We start from the raw sequence: 20060 nt of genomic DNA, 5'->3' as shown, positions 1-20060 counted from the left end.
TACATTACAATAAGAAATAATTAAAAATAAACTGAACACAAATAAAAGCAATTAAAAATCAATTTAACGAAATTAAAAATTAAGTAAAAAATTAATTTAATGAAAAAGTTGCAAAACGATTTTCTATCCTGAAGCTGACAACGCTTTTAAACCGTATGTTGTGATCACAAGAATGAAAATTGCTGAATTAGTGGTGAGCATGGAACTTAAATGGGGATTATTTGTCTTTGCGCATAAGACCACGAATCGGAGAGTAGATATGGCCGGTGAACGTTAACAGAATTCTCATGTAATTTAATTTCGACAGTTTCTGAAATTAATAGTATTGTATAATTTCATTGGACACTTAAGTATTTTGGTCTCATTAAATAAAAAAGTGTTTTTCATTAATGGCATGAAAGACTAATTCTGACGCTGCTGAACGAGAAGCAAGAACTAAGTGTAAGGCTGCATGTTGATTAACACAAAGTCAGAGGAAAATGTGTAGAACCTTGGTAAGACAAGTCGCAATCACTGCAAGAAATATTGTATACCAGGTCATTTATTTGTGTTGCGAACAAGGAAAGGATTGAGTGATTGTTCAGTACAGTGTGTAATTTCTGTATTGCCCTGGCTACAATTTTAAATTTGGTATTTTTAAGAAATCTGTTAAGTTTTTTGTGCCACTATTAAACATATGGGATAGAAATAAAGTATTTTTGATATTACTATTGTTGGTTGGTGTAGTTTTTGTATCCTGTCCTTAGCTTGTACCCTAATTTGGTTTATTGTAGCAGGGGGGGGGGGTAACCCCTGTTTAAGAATCTACTGGTTAATATTTGTATTTCTGAACCCAAAGCAGATTCCGTCATTGAATATTTATAAGCATTGAGAAATTAATTAAAGGTAATCGATCTTTTGTAGATGAATGGGTTATAATGTAGAAGCATACTGGTGTTTGTAGGTTTATGATAGATGTTAAGGTGGGTTTTATTTGAGTCCTGAGTAAGTGTGACATTTAGAAAATTTAATGACTTAGTATCCATATTCTCCCTTTCCAATGTAAATTTGAGACTAGAATGAATATTATTAAATGAATGTAAAATGTCTTGGATAGTGCTACTATCAGTAATGACTAGAACATTGTCTAAATACCTCCCATAGTGATACAGGGTAGAAAAGGCATCAAATGTATATGTTCAATCGTTGAGAGAGAGATCTCCGATATTAGGCCGCTCAGGCTTAATCCATTGGCAAATCAAAAATTTGTTTGTATACTTTGCCACTAAAGGTGGTATAGTTGGCTTCAATTAAGAGTTTAATTAAGTGAAAATTTTCCTTAATAGGAAGCTTCGTATAATTAATTGGTATCGAGTTATTATCTAACATATCCCAAACTCTTGGGATTTGGTTCACAAGCTCATAAGGAACAAAGTAGGATCCACAGATATCATAAATTTGATTTCATCTTTCAACTCAAAGACACGATTGACAACATTCCCTTTCGATAACCAGCTTACAGCAGTGTAGAAAAGAAGCCCATGATCGGAATTCATGCCTTTACAGATTTCTTTAAACAGATGGGTGTCGAGGGCTCCAGATTTGATGTAATTCACAATTTTGATCAGAGAATCAAATACCTCTTGTAGAGGAACTGGAAGAGTCTTACTGGCAAGGCGCTTGCCAGTAAGTGGCTAGTTTCTATCATGGCACTAACTAAAGATGGTTGATTATTGGCGAACTAAGTTCATGCCAGTTTGCATTAGACTGCCTATCACGGACATCATTGAATTACATCATTGCATTACATCAAGAAAGTCATTAATATACAAGAGGAAAAGAACTGAATCCCAAGGTTCAGTTCTTTTCCTCTTGTATATTAATGACCTTTTTCCATTGATTGGAAATCCTATCCAGAGTTTTGCCGATGATAGCACATTGCATTCCGCTTTCCATTTTGAGAAACCTTGCCCTGCTCAATCAGCTTCAACTTCTCGAATATCTGCTACCAATTCCTTAAATGCTGATCTCCACGTAATTCTCCAGTGGGGCAAAGACAATTTAGTTGATTTCAATCCTTCTAAAACTCAGTCTTGTCTTATATCTCGCAAAAAGGATTCTTCTGCTCCTATGCTTATCTCTGGTGACACTCCAATTTCTAGGCAAAACGATTTTGCCTAGAAATTGGCAAAATTCTCTTTTGGGGATTACTGTGACTTCTAATCTCTCTTGGCACAAGCACATTACAAATATTGTTTCCTCTGCATCTAAAAAACTTGGTTTTCTCTTTCGCTCTCGGCGTTACTTTTCTTCCAAACAGCTGTTCACTCTGAACAAATCGCAAATCTGCCCTACCATGGAACATTGTTCCCACATCTGGGGCAGTGCCCCCAAAACCTCTCTCAGGCTTCTAGATTCCATTCAGAATAAGGCAGTTAGGTTAACTAATGACTCTCTAAAAGAGTCTCTCCACTCGCTGACTCATAGACATACTGTTTCTGCTGCATGCCTTTTCTACAGATACTTCCATGGGCACTGTTCTTCTGAATTGGTTTCATTAATTCCAGCTTTCTCTTTCAAAACAGTCGGAATACGTGCCGCCACCAGCCAACATTCATTTACTGTCCAACTTCAAACTCAATGAACCAACTTTTCATCTTCCTTGTTTATTCATTCAACTGCCGTTTTCTGGAACAACCTTCCTTCGTACGTATTTCCTGACAATTAGTCTACAGAAGTTCGTCTAATGTCAACAAATATCTTCTTTCGTCTTCTCAACCTCCAACCTATGCACGGTACTAAGTACTATAGGTTCTAATACCTTTTTGTGTTTGGGGTTTTCATAAAAAAAATACAAATAAAAACGAGTAATTTAGCTGTATCACTGACGTCTGTAGATTCATCCAGTTGTAAAGAGAAGGGCACATGATTAGCAATATGAGTACACAATTGTTTGCTCACATTTTTACTCATTTTTCGATGCGTCGCATCACTGTATTTCGAGGTAATTGAAAATTTTGAAGAGCACTTTTTATTTCATTTTTGTTCTTAAAATTTTCAAAAAGAGAATCTGTTATTTCTAAAAAATGCGTCTTTGATGAATTGACTATGAGAAAATGGTTTACATTTTTTTTTTGCAAGAAACAACTCACTTTAAATGATGCTACAGTTACTGCTTTAGATTGTAAACTTAGGTGTCACGAAGAAATTTTAGGCAGAAAATCTGTTTGGTATTTACCATGGAGTGCATTGAAGTGCCTTTCTAAATTTCCTTTTTTGGGTATAGCCACGGAAGAATTGCAAATCAAAGAATAACATTTTTCTTTTATCATTACAAAAAAGTATTCTAGTACTCTTGATGAAAATGATACATTTTACTATTTTTCTTATTATTCATTTTAAATCAAAGGGTATTAAATTTATGTATAAGTACTGTCCAGTTATTAATATTAAGTAAGCTAAATAAAAATTCTATACATACATTATGCTCTCCACAATGTAACTGAATTTTCACTAGACAAGCCTAGCAACTATACGGTGACAAGAGTGGTAATGTGGTTCAATGGATTTGTAATAAGTGTATGCAGTAGGGCACATAATAATAACATTTAGATTTTGACTAATCTATTTTTTATATATATTTAAAATTCATTGTGATCGACCGAAATTAAAGCCATGATTGACTGGTAGATCGCGATCGACATGTTGGCCACCTCTGCTGTACAGTATAGATGGGTACCTCTCTACACGGCCATGTTGGTCCCACACTTTGTCCAGAATGCCTCTAGGATAAACCTGCAACCACTGGCTTGTCTGGAGCTGTTGCCTCCCTGCATTGTAGGAAATTGTGACCAAGAGCTAATAAACAGAACTCTGTCGAAAAGGTTGGGATGTAACAATATTCCAGAATGTTCTATAAAATTCTTGAATGCTCTAGAAATCTGAATGTTCTAGAAAAAAACAAATAGATAAAATAGATGGGAAAAGATGATTAAACTAACTACAGGTCTTGGTTTTCAGTTATTAAAAATAACCTACGATATTTGAAACTAAGGGATGAGAGCTTTTTAAGCACCTATCTGAGTTTTTGAACATATTTATTACAAGAATCTGTCAAAATTATTTCAGGGAAGAAATTGAAGCCATTCAGTGTTATTTTTCAAGTCAAGGTTGGTTGTTGTTGGGTTTTTTTGGCGCAAAAGCAACTTTGGCCATATTGCGCCTATCTATTAATGTTTAGTGAAAAGGACGTTTATATTTCTTAAATATGATTTATATCTGGTCAAAATATCCTATTAATTTTAAATATGTAAATATATTTTCAATGTTGGAGTTATCGCCTAGGATTTGTGATAAGGTCAGAGAATCTTGGAAATTTATAGGGAGATGGAAGGCTGATTGTCGTGCCATGTGGTATTGTGGACATTCTATAAGGAAATGTTTTACAGTGAGTTGACAAGAACAGTGAAGGCATTCTGGAGGATTTGCTTTGATGAGTAAATAATTGTGCGTAAGATGTGTATGTCCAATGCGTAATCTGGATATAATGACTTCTTCATGCCGATTCTTGCGAAGACTCGATTTCCATGGCTGTAGCTCATGTTTTATTTGAAACAGTTTATTGTTTAATTCATTTTGCCACATTTGTGACCACTGATTGTGGAGAAACTGTTTTATGATTGGTCTGTAATCGGTATATGGAACTTTGCAAAACCTTTGGTTTGTGTTTGTAGGATTCTTTGCTGCTCGATCAGCTCTTTCATTACCTTCAATGCCTGAATATCCTGGGATCCAACAGAATTTTACTTGCCTCATTTTGCTTTTAAGTTTTACAAGGTGAGCTTGTATCTGATAGAGAATGGGATGTGATGGAGTCTTTGTTGGAGAGCTTGTATTGCACTCAATGAATCTGCGTAGATGAGATGTTTTAGAAGAGGGGAAGAATCTATGTATTTTAAGGCCATTTCTAGGGCGAATAGTTCAGCGGAATAACTACTGCATTGGTTTGGAAGTTGTTGTGAGAGAACAGTGTGTGGAAATACCACTGCAGCACCAACTTTGGTGTCTGTTTTAGAGCCGTCTGTATATATATGAAGGTATTCCGAGAACTGTGATGCGTGGGCTGCATGCATCTGTTTTATGTTGACATTTGCCAGAGTGCTTTTTCCCCATTGTTGAAAATAAGTGTCACAGTTTGGTCTGAAAGTGTGCCATGGTGGAATACTTATGCTATTATCCTCGTGTACATTTTCAAAGCTTAGGCCCCATTTTGAGATTGTTTCTTTTAGTCGTATTCCGGCTGGTTTATTTACTGTGCGTTTATTGCTGTAGAGGATTTCCCACTGTGGATTGAAAAGATACTGCCAAGTAGGATGGTGAGGAAGACTTCGGATTTTAATTGCATAGTTTAATAGCAGCATTTGCCTCCGGAGATATAATGAGGGCTCATGAGACTCTGCATATAAGCTTTGTACTGGTGATGTTCTGTATGCACCTAAAGAGATTCGTAAGGCACTATGATGTATGGAATCTAGCCATTTGATGACACTTGGTCTACACGAACTATACACAGGGGCTCCATAGTCTAGTCTTGATCTGATTATAGCATGGTATAGATGAAGAAGTGTGAACCGATTGGCTCCCCACTTCATTGCAGAAAGAACTCTGAGGATATTTAGTTTTTTTTGACAGGTTGTTCGGAGGTATTTGATGTGTTCCAAAAAGTTAAGTTTTTTGTCAAGAATCAGGCCAAGGAAACGTATACTATTTGCTAGAGGTATCAGCTGGTTTTCTAGTTTTATTTCTGGATCTAGATGCATTTTTCGTTTTCTACAGAAGTGTACAGCTATTGTTTTTTGTTCTGATAATCTGTAGCCATTGTTTTTAGTCCACAGTTCTATTTTGTTCACTGCGCTTTATAATTGTCTTTCTATCATGTTCATGTTTTGTGAATGGCACGAGATAGTAACATCATCTGCATAAAGGAATGTTTCAACTATTTTTGGCAGGTCTTTTTTAATAGAGTTTATTTTGATGACAAATAAGGTTGCACTCAGCACTGAGCCTTGGGGTACTCCTTCTTCCTGTGTATATTTTTGACAGATCGTTTTGGTATTTTACCTGGAAGGTTCTAACTTTCAGAAAATTTTTTACCAAGAGTGCTGACGTAGCCCAGTGGTCAGGAGCGAGAGTGCATCGCACGCGTTCCTTGAGTGGACCGGGGTTCAAGCCCGTGACTACTAAATACGATAAATATTTGTATTGACGATTTATTGTAAACTCTACTGACTTGGTTGTCGTGCCGGAGTATAAACAGAAAATTTATTTTTTATTTAAGTTTCCTCGCAAACCGATATTGTGGAGATCTTTAAGAATGCCGTATTGCCAGGTAGTATCAAAGGCCTTTTCTATATCAAGACTGATCATTATTAGATGCTCATTCCTTAGAAAAGCATTGCGGATATTTGCTTCTGCTTTTATCATGGGGTCCAGAGATGATCTGTTTTTACGAATTATTGTTATATGTTTCCAGAAACCAGGTTAATCTGTTGTTCACCATTTTCTCGAGGATTTTTCCAAAGCAACTTGTTAGCGCTATTGGTCGATAATTTGTAGGGATCGTGTGATCTTTGCCAGGTTTTGGTAAGGCAATTATAAAGGAGCGAAACCAGGAATTTGGATAGTAGTTTTCCGTATAAATTCTATTGTATAGCATAAGTAATGCCTTTAGAGATTTTTGATTAAGTTGTTGGATCATTTCATAGTGAACTCCATCAAGTCCTGCTGCACTTTTCCTAGACTTAGCCAGAGCTTTTTGTAATTCTTCTATGTTGAAAGGTTGGTTATATGGGAGTTGTTGGTTGGTTTTAAAATTTAGTCTGTATTTTTCAGCTACAGTTTTAGTTTTCTGAAAAGATGGAGTATATGCCGATACTGCTGATATATTTGCAAAAGTAGTTGCCAGTAAGTTTGCGATTTCCTTGGGGTTTGTTATTTCCTGTCCATTCCAGATTATTAGTGGAGTTGGAACTGAAAGAAATTTCCCATTTAGTTTTCTGATTTTGTTCCATATGACACGGGTATCTGTATTTTTGTTAATTGTGGAGGCGAAACGTATCCATGATTCCTTTCTACTTTTACGCTGGAGATATCTAGCTTTGGGTATGGCTTTTTTAAAATTTATGAGATTGATGAAAATGGGATATTTTCGGAAGAGATTCCAAGCTTTGTTCTTCTCTCTTTTGGCCATACTGCATTCTTCAGTCCACCATGCTGTGTCATGTTTATGGCATTTTCCAGATGACCGAGGAACTGTAGCTTCAGCTGCTATTAAAATTTGGTTTGTGACATGAGCTGTAGCATTGTCTATGGGCTGAGTGGTGATTATTTGTTCATCTATTGCTGCAATTGTTTTATATTTAGTTCAGTCAGCTTTATGGAATCTCCATCTTTTTTGGCCATCGTGATGTGCAACATCATTTGTTAGTATTTTGCAGACCACAGGAAAATGGTCGCTATTTAGTGGATTCTTCAATATTGACCATTCAATCAATGGGTATAGGACAGGTGAACATATGGATACGTCAATTGCAGAGGCTGTTCCAGTGGGCAAATGGATGTATGTCTCAGTACCAGTATTAAGGAGAGAGAGATTTTGCTCTTCCAGTAATTTCTCAATCAATTTAACACGTTTGTCTTGATGACGGGATCCCCACATGGGATGGTGACTATTTAAATCTCCCATGATGCAGACCGGAGGTGGAAGCTGGGTTACTAACGCTTCCAAATCTGAATATGAAAATTCTTGATTTGGGGGAAGGTAGAGTGAGACCAACGAGAAAGTAAAATGTATTGAGACTCGAACTGCAACTGCTTCCAAGAGAGTTTGTAGTTGGAGGCGTTTACACGGAATTTTGGAATCAATTAAGATTGCAACTCCACCATGAGCTCCTCCGGAAAATCTTCGGTCTTGTCTATAGGTACCGTAGTGGTTTACTGCTGTGTTTATTTGTGGCGTTAGGTTAGTTTCTTGAAGGCAGAAGACAGAAGGAAGAAGAAGACATTGAGCTTCTTGAAAGGGTCCAAAGACAAGCAACTTGCATGGTGAGTTCAGCAAAAGGGCCAGCATAAGAGGAGACTCCGGGTGCCTGTTTGTCAAGCTCACAGAGCTTGACAAACAGGCACCTAAGAGGTGACCTGATTGATGTTTATAAGGCTCTGAGAGGGGTTAGTAAAACGAATGAAGGTAGAATTTTTACTGTTATAAAGAATACCAGAACTAGGGGGGGCATAAATTCAAATTATAGGAAAAGAGGTTTGGACCAGATTGTAAGAAGTTTTCTTTTAGCCAGTAAGTTGTTGATTGCTGGCACAGGTTGCCTCTGTAAGTAGTTGAGGCTGACAGTTTGAATAAATTCAGAGGTCAATTGGATATCTGAGGAGGGAAGCAAATAATTTGTATTTTCTTATCCACCCTTTTTTTTTTTTTTTTGGACAGTGCAGCAAAAGCTTACGGCTTTCTTGCGCTATATGGCTATTACTGGTTTACAAATAAAGAAACAGCTTTATCGCAAAATATGAAATGGTATTATAGCCATTTAAAATTTTTGATTGCAAGTACAGCTATCGAAGCATTCACTTGAAGAAAAATATGAAAATTTTGAAAGATGTGACAAAAGAATTCATTATCACATCCTTTACTATGTTTTTCCTTCTTTTGGATTTTTTTTTTTATTATTTTTTTTTAAATAACTGTGGTACCCATTTATTTTTGATTGCAATAAAGTTGAATTTTGATGTTAGGAAAATTTATGTACCAATATTTTAAAAATAATTAGTTTTATCTACTATACCCTCACTCTCTCACAAAATATTTTTACATAATTTTATTAATGATAATTATTTATTATTGATTTTAAAGTATATATTTAAACTAATACATAAGTTACTACTTCTGTATGTATATTAGAAAAGTGGAGTAGAATTTATTTATATAAATAACGATTCTTTTGATAAATGTATTCTTTATTATATAAAATTTTTATATATCTACTGCATACTTAAGGTAGAAATTTTGAAATTTATAGTTTCTACATATTTTACCAATAGTTTCAGTTTCATTCAAAATAAAGTATTACTGTAGATGTAACTCTAATCTGTAATTTCTGAAATCCCAAGCAGCCAACAGTTTATTGAAGCAACCTTGCAATAGAGAGTTGCTTTATTTGTATATTTTCATTATGGTGTATTATTATCAGAAAAATGATGCAAAGAAGTAAGCTTATGTAGTATCAATTAAAAAAAAAAAAGGAAAGTACAATTTTATAAAATGTTTGGTGTATAGTTTTATTCTTGGTTGGTGTTATATACAAGTATTGAACTCTTTTTCTCAACTACAGAAAAAAAATGGTTACCTAGAGAAAGTATCAAGGATGTAATTGCACAGTCAAGACATGATGGGTAAAAGCTGATAGTTTCATCCTCAGTAGGTATCATGAAATTTATTCATGATTTACTTTCAAAAATGAAAGTAAACTCTTCAATATTTTAAACCAGGGATGGCAACACTTTTTTCTTTTTTTCTGCATAGCACATTTTATTGAAAATACATTGTGGCCAATGTAGGGCCAAACCCAGAAGTTACCAGATTCATTACCCCCCCCCCCCCAGCCTGCCATCTAATATTTTTGATAACTGTGTGAAGGAATTTTATGCTAAGCACCTGTAATAAAAAAGAAGCTACAGTACTTTTGTTTATAAAATAAATTTAGTATAGGTTAATGAATAAACATTTGTCTACACAGAACTGATGTTGGAAGTTCATTAGCATCCCTACTTACTTTCACTAAATTAAAACTAAAATGCAGTAAAGTATGAGTTATTAATTCCGTATTGGTTGCATGAAAATGCAAAATTCCTCTGTGCTCATAAAATTTTGAAAAATCAGCAGGAAATAATTCAAAATTGTTAAGATTTTTGATGGCACTATAATTTCAACATTTACTGAACACAACTATGAAAAACATCGATATTCTGTATGAAAAACATATTTTTAATCGATTTTTTAAAAATTAAAAAACTCACTTTAGATCTGTAAGAGAGGAAATGAAAATTTAAAAATGGTGCCCTTCAACCTATGCTTTGATTCAAGGAGAGCATGTCACTAACAAGCAGCACTTGCTGCATGAAATATGAAGTGCATGCAAACAATTTGATTCCAGACAATGCATCCATATCACAAGCCAGAGAGCATTACTGTTTGCAGTTAAGTGCATGGCAGTAAAGCAAAATTACTACCAATATCTCTAAATGACATGTCATAATGAAGTTTAACTTAATCATGAATTTTTACTTACCATGTGATAGTTAACAGACATTTTTAGAATTTTCTGCTACCAATTCAAAATAACTATTTTTAACAAAAAGAACTAGGAATGTCAGCTGTATGATGGAATAGGTGAAGCACAAATCACTGTTAGTCATGCAAGGTTGAATCGATCCTGCATGATAATACAAGGTTAAATGAAGTTCCTGTTAGGCCAAAATCTAGGTTATAATTTTTGATAATAAAGTGGGATTTAAACATGTATGCACATGCCAAAAATAATTTGACACCTCGTCCATTTTGTTTTTTATCTCTAAGTTGATGGAAAGTAGTATGCAACTTCCTTTGTTTCAGGCCAGAAACATACATGTGTGTGTGTGTGTGTGAGAGAGAGAGAGAGAGAGAGAGAGAGAGAGAGAGAGAGAGAGAATTGTGCATTACCAGGCTGAAGCTTAACTAATGCTATTTAAAATTCACTAGTTCAGTTTATTAGCTCTCAAAGAGAAAGAAATAAATGTTGAAAATTGGTGTGAAGAAATAAATGTTGTAAGTGTATTAATCATCATTTTATTCAATCAATTATATGAATATACGCAGTTGAGAGGAAATAAGACTCTGAAAACAATGCTGATATGATGTCAAAAACTGCTGGTACCCTTAGAGACCTGAAATGCCACTTTGGGAAGCTCTGCTATGTGTGTTTTACATAATTTCCGATTTTTCAAACTGGTTGTATAATTTTTTATGTTATATTTTTCACATCAGGAAGTGAACCACCAGTGGCACATGTACCATGGGTCAGCCATCCCTGTTTTAAACAATAGTAGTAGTTCAAAACAATAGTTTACTTTAAGCCACCTTGGAAAACAATAAATATATATTTACTATTTTATTAATGGATAAACACTAAGGAAATTGGACCTTCATATTATACCCTACTTATTTAAATAGATCTTTTTACCTTCTTCTTCCTTCTTGCAGGGCAAAAGAAGAGTGTGAGAAGAACACACACCCAATAATAATACAGAATACTCATATGAGATGTTGGGAAATGAAATCATATATAGATTTAGCAGCAGAACATAAGTACACAGTAATTCTAGCAGAAACTATCAGAAAGACCGATGTCACACCAGAGGTATTTATTTATGTCACTAAATTTTAGCCAGTGTTTCTTTTTTTAATTATCAGCCCTACAGTGGTAATGTGGGGATCAATGTGAAAATTCGGATGAAATAAGCAGGAAAATGATATAATTGCCCCTTTATACACAGGTGACCCTCACTTAACGCTGATAATTCGTTCCGGAAAAACAGAGCACTAAATGAATCAGCTCGAAGTGAGCACCATATTTTCATAATGTAACATATGTATTTAATGCAGTTAAATACATATGTTAACTGCGTTACATATGTATTTAATATATGTAACGCAGTCTGTATCACCCCAACTCACAAATAATAAATGGTAGTGAAAAGATGCCAAATGTGGGTCAAAATATTTAATATTAAAAATCTGTACATATAAAATATTCTCCGTTACATGTGTATATAGTTATGTGGTAAGTAACTATATTATGTATCAAAATTAAAATGCCAATTAAAATCATGAATTTATTAATCCGATGGCCCTGGGCTGTTGAGTTTTCATATCTTTGGTCAGTTCTGGGTTGTACTTTGGCCCTCTTCCTAGTAAACTTAAAGGGGTTTTACTTTAAAATCCCCTGCAGCATTACCACTCAACAATAAAGTCAACTGATCCTTTGCTGCTTTGAAGCGTGGCATGTTTTTTTCTTCTTTCAATATGAAACTTCTTTTAGGCATTCGTTTCCAAAAAAGTCCTGTTTCATCTATGTTAAAAACTAGTTGAGAAGTGTAACACTTATCTAAAATAATTTTAAGAAGTTCCTTTTTGAAAGTTTCGACTCCTTCTTGATCTGTGCTTACGGCTTCTCCCTGAATTTTAAATCTATCGAACCAGCCCTTACTAGCTTTAAATGGGGCTACGTTTTTTTTTTTTTTTTTAAGGGGAACTTTCTTCAGATCATCATATACACTAATCGTTTGTTATTTAATATTTAACTTAGTGGAATTGTGTGTTGGATACTATCTTCAATATAATTATTTAGAAGTCTCTCCATTTCAATTATAATAGTCTGCCTAGCCATAACCAATTTAGTTGTTTGCAGTGGAACAGCTCTCTTTCCCGCTGCCAAAATTAATTCTTTATTTTTTATAATTGTTCTTACAGTTGAATCTGCCGGTCCTGAATGACTGCACACATATACTCGTCGTTGAACGGAATCGATTTGCTTCAAAACATATAATTTAATTTTTAAATTCAGTCTTTTTCTTACCTTAGTAGGTATCGTACCACATCCAGACGGTGCTTTTTAATTCTTATGTGCCATTATTTATCTTTGAAAATGTAACTGCGTTGCATTAATTATTATACAATGTTCAAGTAAACTGTCCGTTACCTAACACTGTACTGAGTGATGACTAGACTTTGGATAAATGCATATAACGCAAATATTACAAGCATATATACTTGATCATTTTTTAAAATGTTGATCTTGGAACTACGTAACAAGCCACGGTACTGCGATTAAATTAGCGTGGGAGACTTTTCTTAAGTCGGAGTGGGAAACTTTTTAATACTGTTTTGCTATTCTTTTTCAAGCTATTGACTATGTCAGATGAAATGTTTTCATTAAACATTCCAAAAATTTAATCTGTATGCTGATAAAAGAGCATTATAGTGAGTTGTGACAGTGATAAAGTGAGATATAATATAGGCTTATAATATAAGAACAGCATTATAGCGAATCAGGCACAGAGCAAACCACGTTATAACGAGGGCTTGTCGTACTTTTATTAAACTATAATTTAAAATGTATGCAAATTAGATTTACTTGGGGCTAATATTTGAAATATTTTTTGATTTATATCAATCTATTGATCCCATATTACCACTTCTGAAAATTTCATTAGATTATTATTAGCCACATAGCACAAGGAAGCCTCAGGCTTATGCTGTACCAGACAAAAAAAATTTTCAATTTCTGAGTTACTCTGTGTGAGAGAGAGAAAAGAATGACGATATCCAGCTAATTAAGAATAGTCACATGAAATTTCAAAACCAAAAGCAAAACTTCAAATTCGAATCTGGAACTGAAATTGAGATTATGTTTCGTGAAAGCGTGCTGAAACCATGTACTTCAGTAGTTTCTGTGATGAAATTATTTCTCTTATTCACCAAGTTACAGGAGTTAATTCTGATGAAAGTGAGAGTACTGATATAGCTGTGTAGAGGAAGATAATTAGGAAGAATACAATGAGAGCTCAGAATATGAGCGAGAGTTCACTATACTGTACTCTCAGAAAGAGAAAAATATAGGAAAAGACTGGCATATTTAGTTAATAAATGGGAAAATTTCCACAAGAACAGAGCAACATTTTAACATTCCTTCCAAAAATAAAAAGTGGACCAGGAATTAATAAAAATGCCAGATCAAAATTCCTAATACAACCTTATGCAGCGCTGAGATATTTCCTGCTTCAGGTACCAAAATCTATAAAGATTGCAGTTAATTTATGTGTTATTTACACACACACACCACATGTTCAACATCACACATTCAATAAACAGGACCCAAGCAAAGAAGCTGTTGTTTTCTTTGTGAAAGATCAAAAGATAGAAAATATAATTAGCATTAGTAGAGGCATTTGATGCAAGAAAGCAAGCTTATGCAGCATCAGCCAAAAAAAAAAAAAAAAAAAACACAAATGAATAAAAAATAACCACTTCCACTTCACCCCTCTGTTCGTTCGAAATACCTGTCCAGCTGAGCCTTAAACTTATTTAGGCTATCAACTTCCACGACAAGGGATGGAAGTCTATTCCACCAACCAACCACCCGCTGGCTAAAGGCAAATTTCCTCACATCTATCCTACATCTGTCTTTTCTCAATTTGAATTTATGCCCTCTCAGGTGTTTATTCTGAGCAAGAGGAAGAATCCCATCAGCATCGAGCATGCTCAAACCATTCAAGGCTTTATACACCTCTATCAGATCACCTTGCCGGTGCCTAGTCTCCAGACACTGTAATTTGCAAAACTTAAGCCTTTCTTCGTAAGAGCAACCCTTTGTTCCATTCACTAATCTTGTTGCCCTTCTCTGTACTCGTTCCAGCATCTCTACATCCTTCTTGAAATGAGGCCTCCAGACCTGTACACAGTACTCTAGGTGTGGTCTGACCATTGCCTTATAAAATGGAATAATTACCTCCTTATCCCTGCTAGAAAAATTCCTATATATCATCGACAATACACCATGAGCTACTCTTGCAGCCCATCTGCACTGCTCAGAAAACTTCATATCTGCCTGCACAACCACCCCCAGGTCCCTTTCATTCTCTACCACTGTCAGTGTAGTACCACAGAGTTGATATGTTGCTCTGGGGTTGCTGTTTCCCCATATGTAGTACTTTACATTTGTCAATGTTAAACTTCATTTGCCACCTCTCAGCCCATCTGCTCAACCTTTCCAGATCCTGTTGCAGTAGCATAGTGTCAGTAGTGTCCTTGACAACGCTGCCAACCTTCATATCGTCTGCAAACTTGGACATTAAGCTTGATATACCATCATCAATATCATTTATAAATACAGAAAACAATAATGGACCCAATACTGAACCCTGAGGGACTCCACTAATAACATTAGTCCACGATGAGCAGTGTCCATTGATTACTACTCTCTGTCTTCCCCCCCTCAACCACCCCTTTATCCATAGCAGCAATTTGCCTCCAATGCCACACTGCTCCAATTTGTTCAGCAGTCTTCCATGTGCAACAGTATCAGAAGCCTTTCTAAGATCCAAGTATATAACTTCAAAGTTATTCCCTGCATCCAGTTCCTTTGTGACTGCATCATAGTATCCAATCAAATTGGTCAGGCAAGACTTCCCCTTAACAAACCCATGCTTTGTCTGAGCTATAACTGAAGTCTTGTCTAGATGATCCTGCAATGCTTCTTTAACCAGTACCTCCATTAATTTTCCAGGAACAGAAGTTAAACTAACAGGTCTATAATTACTTGTGTCGCCCTTTGATCCTCCTTTGTGAATTGGAGTCACATTTGCACATCTCCAGTCCATGGGTACCACTGTAATACCACTGTAGCAGATGTGAAAATTTTATATGTCCCGTACATTCCAAACTTCAATGTGATAGATGTTCATAAAATAGTAGTAATAATAGTAATGGCAAATGATGCAAGAAAGCAAGCTTATATAGCTTCAATCACAAAAAAGAAGAAAAAAAAAAAAAACACCCATTCACCCACCATAATCTCCATGAATTTGTCTAGTTCTTCTTTGAATTTATTCAACCCATCCACTTCCACAACAGAAGGAAGCCTGTTCCAACAGGCTGAAAGCAAACTTCCATCTAATCAGCAACCATCCTTCCTCAACTTGGATTTATGCTCCCTCTTGTGTGTAGTCTCAGCAAGTGGAAGAATACCATTAACATTCAGCTTACTCAATTCATTGAAGGTTTTAAACACTTAAATTAGTCCTAGTAGACCTCAATGAGTATGTACTCAAGATGTGGCTTAACCATGGCCTTATACAAAGTGATAATCACCTCCTTATTTCTGCTAGCAAAGTTTCTGTATATCATTGACAAAACCCCATGAGCTGCCTTGGCAGCATGTGTATATTGCTCAGAGAATTTCATGTCTGACTGCACATTTACCCCCAGATCTTTTTCGTCTCCACTACTCTGAATGTAGTACCACACAGTTGATAAGGTACTCGGGGATTAGTGCTACCCATGTGCATTACCTTGCATTTGTCAATTTTAAATAGCTTATGCTTGTTTTGTCTGTTTGACATAATAAAAGTATTAAATTAATTTTGTTTCTGTTTTTAATTTAAATTTGAGGTCATATTGATTGCATTACCGCTTATGTAAATTTTATCATGTTGTCACTGTAGAGTTAAATTGAATATTTCAAAAAGATCCAAGTGAACTATTAAATCAGTCTGAAATTCTGAAATACAGTATATTGGTAGAATGGCCAAAATCTGGCTGTCCAAAAACTGGACATTTTTAAGATTCAGATCCCCCACCCATCTGAAACTTTTCTCAGTTGTGGGTTTCCTAATACAATTATATTTAAGTTAAATAATATTTAACTCAGTGCCTTTAGAAATATGTTTACCAACTTGCTCTTCCACCGTATGTTTAATGTAGAGATGAGCACATCATATATCTTGCAGTTAATGGACTTCCACTTGATACAGGGGCTCTAATCTTATAATTTGGAACAGAGTCTACTGACTGACTGCCAAACATAAAATGGGCTCATTTGTGTATTGAACAGTAATGGATAAGCAAGCCAGAATTATCAAATTTATTTCTAAAACCATTACAAGATTACATGGGAATAAGAAAGTGATTTTTAAATAAATAAATGCTACGCAGTCTCTTCTCTCTCTCTCTGTCCCAAAGTCATAGCCCTTTCTTGTAGCATACAGTATTTAATGCTGTGATCAGTTGTGCCAACTAGAAAGACTAAACCAGAATAACTGGATAACATGTCTGTAGTCTACTCCTCAAAGAGTAGGCTAAAAACACTTTTTTTTTTGTGATTAATTTTTATTTATTATTTTTTTTTATGAAAACCCCAAACACGAAAGGTATCAAAACCTATAGTACTTGGTACCGTGCATGGGTTGAAGGAGAAGTGTGGGGGGAGGGGGATGCCGGAAACTTTGCTCTAGAGACTAAACATGGGTTTCACCACTTCAACCCTCCAATAAGCAAAGTGGTGGTATTTCACCGGTTGATGAAAGTCATCTACCATATGCAAGATATATTGTTGGTAAATATATATGGGAATGAGAAGCTTATGATCGAGAAACATGGGCAGAAGGCTGAATAATACGGTGCTGTTTCTTGTATTCTCTCTATCTTGTGAACTCCTCTGACCGTTTGGTCGTCCCAGAGTATAAACAGAAAATTTATTTATTAGTCATACGGCAAATGATGATCAACACTTTTTTTTGAACAGAACGTTATCAAAGTAATTTTTTCTGTACTTGCTAGGCAATTTCAAAGTGCTTAGGTTTTTTGATTTGTGCTTGTTTCCAAGTTTCAACCAAGCTAAATGGGATAAAGTAATGAGTAGGAATAAAATACACAGCTAATAAATAATAAGTGAATCACATAAATGGGCAAAAACTAGACACCCAACACTGCTGACTGGGTGAGCTACTGACCCTCTGTTTACACCTTCGATTTCAACATTTAATTTCATAATTCATGCTTGCTGAGATTTATTATTAGAAATATGGTACAAGGAAGCCTGAGGCTTATGCTGCACCAGCCAAAAAACAAAAAATTCTGAATTACCCTGAGAGAGAGAGAGAGAGAGAGAGAGAGAGAGAGAGAGAGAGAGAGAGAGAGTATTGTCCCAAACTGGAAAACCTCAAAACCTGCAATTGCTATTTCCAGAGTTGCCATTTTTTGAAATTCTACTAATATAATCTGCATTCATTTCTTTAGAAGGTGTAGTTCCAAATTCTGTAATTTCAGTATATTGCTACAGTATTGTCAATTTTTCTCATAGGTCATTTGTCTATGTGGCATTTCTCTCTTAACAGTTTTCCATTTACCAGTAACTACCTGTACAGGAGGTTATTATTTGTAAATTTTGTCAGGGAAAAAGGAAATATGTGCAAGACAGATAGGTGGAATAAGACCAGGGTATATCTAGCTAGGTGATATGTCTGCTAAACGTAGATGATGTAGAGCAGATGTCATGTTTTAAGGGCACAAAAGTTGATACTGTTGTACACATTGGCATTAATGATATTAAGAAGTAGAATTTTTTTCAGCCTGGTCTGTGCTCGTTAACAGGAAAGACCGCTTCTAGAGGGATAGGGTACACTTAAATAGAAAGGGTGCTAACTTGGGGGATACACAGACTAAAAGGTGAACAGTGGCCGCAGGCATAGGCAAAAGTGATTCTTGCACTGCTTTTATTAGAATGAGCAGCAGCCTGGAAAGCAAGGCAATGGAGATTTCCAGGACTGCTGGGAGTCCAAATAAATACATGGGCTGTGTTAGGGTAACAAAGAGTAGAAATAGGTGCATGTATACTGGCATGTACACCAATGCTAGGAGTATAGGTAATAAATTTGATGAGCTTGAAGTGCTACTCAAGACATCAAAGGCAGATATTGTTGGGATATCAGAGACATGGTGTCACACAGATATAAGCAGTGCAGAATTGGAATTTGGGGAGTACAATGTGTATAGAAAGGATAGCCAGGACAGGAAGGGTTATGCTGTTAGCGAAGAAACACAAAATCTAAGGAAGTGTATCCAATTGATGTTGGTGGACAATGTAACGTTGAGTCTATTTGGTGTGACATAAGTATATCACATCTGATGAGTATAATGAGCAATTGTGCAGAGAAATAGAGTAGGCCAGTAAATCAGAATGTCTTATAATGTGGGATTTTAACTTTCCAGTTACTGACTGGAACTCGTGGGTTGGTCACTCGCACACTAGTAAGACTTTTGTGGGGATTTATCAGATGACCGTTTTCTACAGTAACATGTTCAAGAGACAACCAGAGTGAGTAATAGACTTGATCCGATTATCAGCAGTGATTATTCATGCATTAAGAATTTACAGATAAAGGAACCACTAGGTGGCAGTGATCACAGTGTATCGATGTGGGATTTACTTAAAGATTTAACTACCATCAGGGGTAAAGGCAAGGGTTTTTGCTTTCGTAAAGGCAATTACAGTGGTCTCAGATTTTTTAAATTCTATACAGTGGGACCAACTGATGATGTTACTAACAGCAAATTCTAAATAAGAAGCATTCAAGGAATTAATCTTGGAATCTACTGGGCTTTTCATGCCAACTAAGAAATACTGTTCAAGGTTTACGCCTAAATGGATGTCAGATGAATTAATGAAACTTGTGGCAGAGAAGAAATTACATTGGATCAGGGCCGGCTCTGCCCTGAAAATTGCATTGGATCTGGGATTTTAACTTTCCAGTTATTGACTGGAACTTGTGGATTGGTCACTCGCACACTAGCAAGACTTTTGTGGGGATTTATCGGATGACTGTTTTCTACAGTAACATGTTCAAGAGACAACCAGAGTGAGTAATAGACTTGATCTGATTATCAGCAGTGATTATTCATGCATTAAGGATTTGCAGATAAAGTAACTACTGGGTGACAGTGATCACAATGTACTGATATGGGAATTACTTAATGATGTAACTACCATCAAGGCTAAAGGGAAGGGCTTTTGCTTTCGTAAAGGTGACTACAGAGGTCTCAGACAGTTTTTAAATTCTGTACAGTGGGATCAACTGACGATGTTACCAAAGTTGAATTCTAAATGGGAAGCCTTCAGGGACTTAATCTTGGAAGTTACTAGGCTTTTCATTCCAATTAAGAAATACTGTTCAAGATTTAGGCCTAAATGAATGTCAGCTGAACTAATGAGGCTTGTAACAGAGAAGAAAAATGTATGGGATGCATATAAAGCATCAGGTGACCCAGAAGCCTATGGCAGATATAAACTAGTCTGTAATAAAATCACAAAGAAGGTTAGGCAGGCGAAGGCAGATTACGAGAAAACCTTGGCAAAGGATGCAAAGAAAAACAGCAAAGAGTTCTTTGCTTATGTAAACTGTAGAAGGAAAGGAATGAATCA

General features: G+C 35.6%; 1 protein-coding gene across 1 annotated transcript in view; it reads left to right on the top strand.

Annotated features, from left to right (window-relative positions):
- LOC150088303 (myelin protein CNP-like) overlaps positions 1-20060 on the top strand; it is a 77868-nt gene that overhangs the window by 9095 nt on the left and 48713 nt on the right. The window contains exon 2 of the mRNA XM_090370110.1: positions 11285-11441. Coding sequence (XP_090226236.1) covers positions 11285-11441 — 157 coding nt within the window. The remainder of the gene's footprint in view (positions 1-11284; positions 11442-20060) is intronic.

The sequence above is a fragment of the Mastigoproctus giganteus genome, chromosome 3 (genome assembly GCF_048544385.1).
Source record: "Mastigoproctus giganteus isolate SK-2022 chromosome 3, ASM4854438v1, whole genome shotgun sequence".
NCBI classification, from domain to species: Eukaryota; Metazoa; Arthropoda; class Arachnida; order Uropygi; family Thelyphonidae; genus Mastigoproctus; species Mastigoproctus giganteus.
Note: the sequence above shows the minus strand (reverse complement) of the source record. Positions and strands in the feature narration are given on the sequence as shown.